The 6,977-nt window shown below is 42.1% G+C and overlaps 1 protein-coding gene across 2 annotated transcripts in view; it reads left to right on the top strand.

Annotated features, from left to right (window-relative positions):
- The window catches only part of LOC128619153 (kinesin-like protein KIF1C), a 12,714-nt gene extending 5,881 nt beyond the window's left edge, over nucleotides 1–6,833 (top strand). For both annotated transcript variants that reach the window (XM_053643111.1, XM_053643110.1), the window contains 13 exons: nucleotides 2–80; nucleotides 283–425; nucleotides 1,392–1,573; nucleotides 1,657–1,736; nucleotides 1,836–1,911; nucleotides 2,300–2,379; nucleotides 2,657–2,751; nucleotides 2,848–2,931; nucleotides 3,108–3,285; nucleotides 3,391–3,463; nucleotides 4,004–4,102; nucleotides 4,754–5,290; nucleotides 5,407–6,833. In XM_053643111.1, the coding sequence (XP_053499086.1) occupies nucleotides 2–80; nucleotides 283–425; nucleotides 1,392–1,573; nucleotides 1,657–1,736; nucleotides 1,836–1,911; nucleotides 2,300–2,379; nucleotides 2,657–2,751; nucleotides 2,848–2,931; nucleotides 3,108–3,285; nucleotides 3,391–3,463; nucleotides 4,004–4,102; nucleotides 4,754–5,290; nucleotides 5,407–6,375 (2,675 nt within the window). In that variant the 3' untranslated portion in view covers nucleotides 6,376–6,833. The remainder of the gene's footprint in view (nucleotide 1; nucleotides 81–282; nucleotides 426–1,391; nucleotides 1,574–1,656; nucleotides 1,737–1,835; nucleotides 1,912–2,299; nucleotides 2,380–2,656; nucleotides 2,752–2,847; nucleotides 2,932–3,107; nucleotides 3,286–3,390; nucleotides 3,464–4,003; nucleotides 4,103–4,753; nucleotides 5,291–5,406) is intronic.
- The last annotated feature ends 144 nt before the right edge of the window (nucleotides 6,834–6,977 follow it).

The following is a 6,977-nucleotide window of genomic DNA, read 5'->3' as shown; positions in this document are numbered from 1 at the left end:
GGTGGTAACTCACGCACTGTTATGATTGCTGCTCTCAGCCCTGCAGACATCAACTATGAAGAAACACTCAGTACTCTACGGTACACACACACACACACACAAATACACACTATAGCTATAAAACACAAATACAGAAAATGTTACTTAGGTCACATCTCTTTTTATTCCAATCCTACATAGAGTGTCTTTAGCCACACCCTTTCTCCACCTGTTTCTGGTGTATTTATTTTGTTAAATGTTAATGGTGTGTGTGTCTGTGTGTATGTGTGTGTATTTGTGTAGGTATGCCGACCGTGCAAAACAGATTCGATGTAATGCCGTGATCAATGAAGATCCAAATGCGCGGCTAATCAGAGAACTGAAGGAGGAAGTGAACCGACTCCGAGAGCTTCTGCTAGCACAGGGACTTAGCCAGCTAATGACTGGTACACACATATACATCATATACACTCACACACACTCATACAAATACACACTCACACTCACATACTCCTATACAAATACAAACACTCATATACCCACACACTCTCATATACAAATACACACACTCACACACACACACACACACACACACTCATATACAAATACACACTCACACTCACATACTCATATACAAATACACACTCACATATACAAATACACACACGCACACTCTCATATACCCACACACTCTCATATACCCACACACTCTCATATACAAATAGACACTCACACTTACACACTCGTATATAAATACACACACTCATATACCCACACACTCACATATACAAATACACACTCACACTCATACACACACACTCATATACAAATACACACACTCATATACCCACACACTCTCATATACAAATACACACACACACTCATATACAAATACACACACTCATATACCCACACACTCTCATATACAAATACACACACACACTCTCTCATATACCCACACACTCTCATATACAAATACACACTCACACTCACATACTCATATACAAATACACACTCACACTCACACACACACACTCATATACAAATACACACTCACACACTCTTATACCCACACACTGGGTATACTATATGTATACAAATATACACACTCACACACCCACACACTCTCATATACAAATACACACACACACTCATATACCCATACACTCACTCATATACAAATACACACACACTCATATACCCACACACTCTCATATACAAAACACACACACACTCTCTCATATACAAATACACACACGCACACACTCTCTCATATATAAACACACACACACACACACACACTCTCATATACAAATACAAACACACATTCATTTACCAACACACACTCACATACAAACTTTCATACATACACACAAGAGTGTAATCACTCATTAGTGATTTCGCTTTGGCAGGTGCGGACATGAATAATATCGGTACCTGTTCTGCACTAGCCACTGGCTCAACCCCTAACAGTGCTCCACCAATCACAGCCGATGCCCCATCCCAAAATATTGACCCCTCCTCTTATTGTGGCCTTAACCAATCAGGTTATCAGGATGAGATCACACAGGAGGAGGCGATGGAAAGACTGAGGGTAATTGCAGGCGTGTGGCTTAATATACTGAAGGTAAGCAAAGGGGGTGGCTTAAGAGACTGAGTGTGTGTGTTTGTGTGTAGGAAACAGAGAAATTTATTGCTGATTTAAATGAAACCTGGGAGGAAAAACTACGAAAAACCAATTCTATGCGTTTGGAAAGGTAACACACACACACATATATATTTTGTTTATGTATTTCTGAAGTATACTGTGTAAGACTACCTGTGTGTGTGTTTGTGTGTGTGTGTTTCCTTGGCAGAGAGACTCTGTTGGCTGAGATGGGTATGTCTGTTAAAGAGGATGGAGGAACTGTTGGTGTTTTCTCACCTAAAGGAGTGGGTACACACACACACATCCACAGACACATACACACACACATCCACAGACACATACACATGCACACATATATACACGCACACACACACATCCAGACACACACACAAACACATACACACACACGTAGACACACACAGACACACACACACACAGACACATAGACACATACACATCCACACACAGACACACACACACACATATATTTACATGCACATCCACACACAAATACAAAGGAAATATAACTGCAATGAGAGTACACAAATAAATGTAAAAAAGTGTGTACATGTGAGTGTGTGTATTTGTGTGTGTCTGTTTCTTTGTGTGTGTGTGTCTGTGTATGTCTGTTTGTGTTTGTGTGTGTGTGTGTGTGTGTGTGTGTATGTACAGACACCACACCTGGTGAACCTGAATGAAGATCCTCTAATGGCTGAGTGTCTCCTCTATTACATTAAAGAGGGTATTACCAGGTAGGTGTGTGTGTAGTAGCGGGAGGGGTGTTGTCTGTAAATGAGGGTTAAAGAGATGGGTGTGGCCTATAAATGAGGATGTAAAGTGTGGGTGTGGCCTATAAATGAGGTTGTAAAGGGATGGGTGTGGCCTATCAATGAAGGGGTTTAGGCAAGGGTGTGGCCTATAAGTGAGGGGTAAAGGGAGGTGTATAACTTGAGATATTGCAGGTAACTAGAGGGATGTGGCTTAATACTGGAAAGGGTGTGGCTAAAGACCTGTGTTTGTGTTTATCAGGGTCGGTCAGAAAGAGGTGGATATTAGGCTCAGTGGGCCATTCATTATGGAACAGCACTGTGTCATTAACTGCTATACTGACCACCATGGAGAAAGTAAATATATATGTGTGTGTGTGTGGTTTCAGTGTTAAATACACAGTTGTTTTATCCACTCTGTGTGTATGTAAATTGAAAATTGCCTTGTTTCAGTTGTCGTAACTCTGGAGCCATTAGAAGGATCGGAGTCTTATGTCAACGGCGAAATAATTACAGAATCAACAGTGCTCAAACAAGGTGTGTGTGTGTGTGTGTGTGTGTGTGTGTGTTTAACCTTCTATTCTAATGCTGATAAACAATAAATGTTTTAGTTCTGTGTATGAAAATTATTTTTTCATATTATGAAAATTGCATTTGTGAGTTATCTTGTATTGTTGTATGTTTTGTATTGCATGTGTGTGTGTGTGTATTAGGTGACCGTGTGGTGATGGGGAAGAGCCACGTGTTTCGTTTTAATCATCCAGAGCAGGCCAAGAGGGAGAGGGAGCGAGCACGCAGTACCACCATTGATCAGCAGGGGGAGTGTAATTACACACAGCAGGAGCTGATGGAAGAACAAGGGATAGACATCAGAGAGGATGAGGAGACGAGGTAGACACAGAGACGGAGAGATAATCATTAGAATAACAAAATAAGAGAGATTTTCAATCAAACTAAATCTTGTCCTTCTTTATCACGTGTCTCCCGTTTCTCCAGACTGAATGACATGGAGCTTCAGTACCGTCAGGAGAAAGAGGAAGCTGACCTTCTGCTCGAGCAGCAAAGACTGGTGAGTGTGTTGTAGTGAAGTCTTATTTTAAATACTTACAAGGTCAATATTTCAAACCACATTAACCTTAAACATAGAGTTATAGTTAGTATAGTTGTAGTACAACTGGTGGTGAATCTTTAGAAAACTTTAGGGAAAAAATGGTAAAACTACATTTAAACTACTATAACCACGGTAAAACTGTGGTAGAAGATTTGTGAAACTGGTAAAACTAAACTCACCTTCCACTTTAATAGGTACACCTAATATCTGTACACCTGCTCATTTATGGTAGAACTATAGCAAAACTTTAGTAAAATTGTGGTAAACCTAGAAACCTGTGGTATAAAATGTTATAAAACTATAAAATGTGGTAAAATTATGGTCCACATTTTTATTTAAAAAGTATAAACAATGTAAATGAAGACCAAAAGATAGACCAGTGTTCCTTAATGTCTAGTTATATACCCTATGTTCCTTGAGTTTAAGCCTTAAAGTTCTTAAATCTATAGACTTTCAGATAATCACAAAGTGTGTGTGTGTGTGTGTGGGTGTGTGTAGTATGCAGACTCAGACAGTGGTGATGACTCTGATAAGCGTTCGTGTGAAGAGAGCTGGAAACTCATCTCATCTCTCAGAGAGAAACTACCAGCTAGCAAGGTGTCTATCTATCTATCCATCTATCTATCTATCTATCTATCTACAGTGCCCTCCCCAACCTTTTGATCTTTTGTTCAAAAAATTCACAAAATACTCTGCTCTCATGGATATCAAACTATTGCAAACATATCCCAGTCCCCTGACTTGAAACCCATAGAAAACCTGTGGAGTGAACTGAAGAGGAGAGTCCACCAGCATGGACCTCAAAAGGTGAAGGATCTGGAGAGATTCTGTATGGAGGAACGGTCTCAGATCCCTCGCCATGTATTCTCCAACCTCATCCGGCATTATAGGAGAATTGACATACAGGGTCATACGAAGTATTTGACTAAAAGGGTGCCAATAATTGTTGCACACCTATATTTAACAAAGCTTTTTTATATATAAACATGTATTTTGTTTGCAATTGTTTTATATCCATGAGAGCAGAGTATTTTTTATTTGTAAAAGATCAAAAGGTTAAACAATAAAGACAATTTTTCACAGCCTTCACTGCTCATATTTACCAAGGGTGCCAATATTAATGGAAGGCTCTGTACTTATCTGTCGATCTATTTATCTGTCTATCTATCTAGCTGTCTGTCTGTCTATCTATTTGAGTATCAATCTATTTATCCATGTGTGTGTGTGTGTGTGTGTGTGTGTGTGTAGGTGCAGTCTATAGTCAAGCGTTGTGGCTTGCCCAGCAGTGGGAAGCGGCGTGAGCCTCAGCGTGTGTATCAGATCCCGCAGCGGCGACGTGTGGGCGTGTTTGACCTTGAACGTGTGACCCTGTCTGACCTGCAACTGCAGGCAGTGAAGGAAGTGTGTTATGAAGTGGCGCTTGCCGAATTCCGAAACACACACCGTGAAATAAATGCCATGGCAATCATGAAGATGAACGAACTGCTGCGCATACATGGAATGGGCGGGGCTGAAGGGGGTGGAGCCTGGCGGCAGGTGGCCCAAGAAGTCTGGGACACAGTGGGTGGAGCCACAGAAGAAAAAGACAGAGTTAGTGGTGGAGGTGGTGGAGTTGGTGACGAAGGGGTCAGGGACAGAGGTGGCATGTGTGAGCTGAAGACTCACCTGGAGAAGCTAACGGACATTTTACAGGAAGTGAAGCAGCAAAACAACATGAAGGATGAAGAGATACGAGCACTCAGAGACAGGATGATGAAGATGGAGAGGGTCTTACCTGTACAACAAGTAACACACATACACTGTCCACATGCACAGACAATCACACACACATATACACACAACATCACTATGCATTAACATCCTAACACCTGTGTGTGTGTGTGTGTGTGTGTGTGTTTCAGGATCGAGAAGTGTTAGAAAATCAGGGAACTGGAAAAATAAAGGACAATGAGGAAAATGAGGGGTGTGGCCATGATAATGAGGGGTGTGTCTCCCCTGATCTGCACTCTAAAGAAGAGCGAGTTACGCGTCTGATGGAAGAAGACCCCGCCTTCCGCAGGGGGCGGCTCCGCTGGCTTAAACAGGAACAAACACGACTCCAAAATCTGCAGCAACAGCAAATTACAAAAATTCTGCGACAGACAGGGGGCGGGACCGGAGGCCGGGCTGGGGAAGGAGGCATGGTTCACCTGCCTGGAACGGGGCGGTTCATTCCTCCACATGAGTGTAAGCTGAAGTTTCCCTTTAAGAGCAACCCACACCACAGGCACTCCTGGAGCCCTGCCCACAATATAACCCCACCCACTGAGGAAGAAAGGAGGGAGGGGCCAAAACATCCTTCCACTCCAAACCACATCACTCCACCTCTGAACCACATGGTTCCATTAGCAAATCCCAGTCCCGCCCATGAGGTACCATTGTTCATCCTCCCATCTATGTTGCAGTTGCCAGTTGCCATGGGAACCCAGCGCATGCGCACACCCTTCAGCAACAGTCACTTCCCACAGCAGCAGCAGCAGTGGCACTACAGGAGGAACTCTGTGGACAGTTCAGCCAGTCACCATGGACGCAGTTACCATGGTGACAGCAACGACCAACACAGTCACTATCGCCGACGGTCACCGAGCCCTGTGGCAAGAGGCTATCCCCGGGATTACTATGGCAACCATCTTCAGCACAACCGACCCCAGCAGTGTCCTCCCCCATTTCTAATGTACCAGGTTCCGCCCACTGCACACACACTGCCAAGTAACACACACTCTGAACCTGCCCAGTGGAGCTTAGGGCGGAGCCAAAGATACACCACACCCCCTCGCCTGAGACGCCGACTTAGTGCACCTGACCTCGAGAGCAAGAAAACACCTGTCTGAGTGTGTGTGTGTGTGAGAGAGAGAGAGAGAGAGAGAGAGAGAGAATAAAAGAGAGAACAACAATAAAAAGAGGAAGCTAAAGCAAAATTAATGAATGGAAAAAGAAGTGAAAAAGAATTAACATGTAGACAAAAGAACAAAAGAAAGAAACAACTAAAAAAAGCAAGTGATGGAAAAAGTGAAGTAAAGAATAAAGGAAACGGAGGAAAAAGTGGAAAAGGAAGAAACAACCAAATATTGAAGAAGAAAATAATTAAATAAATAAACAGACCTGATGGGATCTGATCTTTTCTGGTTACTTTTTTTAGTGCGTGTGTGTTTCACAGGTTTGTGATAAAATATCATTCATTCAATAAATAAATAAATAAATAAATAAATAAATTAGTGTGTGTCTTGTGCATGAGACCATACAGCACTCTATATTAGTGCACGTATAGGGTACACTATCAGGTACACACTATTCCTACAGGACTAGTCTGAAATTATCACTTTTTTTTGTCTTTGCAGGACAAACACTACAGTTTCTCTAGAACAGTGTTTATATAATTGTTTGCAAATAATATATATAGTATATATAGAAACACTTTAGCAGCTATAGTAAG

Source organism: Ictalurus furcatus, chromosome 15, assembly GCF_023375685.1.
Source record: "Ictalurus furcatus strain D&B chromosome 15, Billie_1.0, whole genome shotgun sequence".
NCBI lineage: Eukaryota > Metazoa > Chordata > Actinopteri > Siluriformes > Ictaluridae > Ictalurus > Ictalurus furcatus.
Note: the sequence above shows the minus strand (reverse complement) of the source record. Positions and strands in the feature narration are given on the sequence as shown.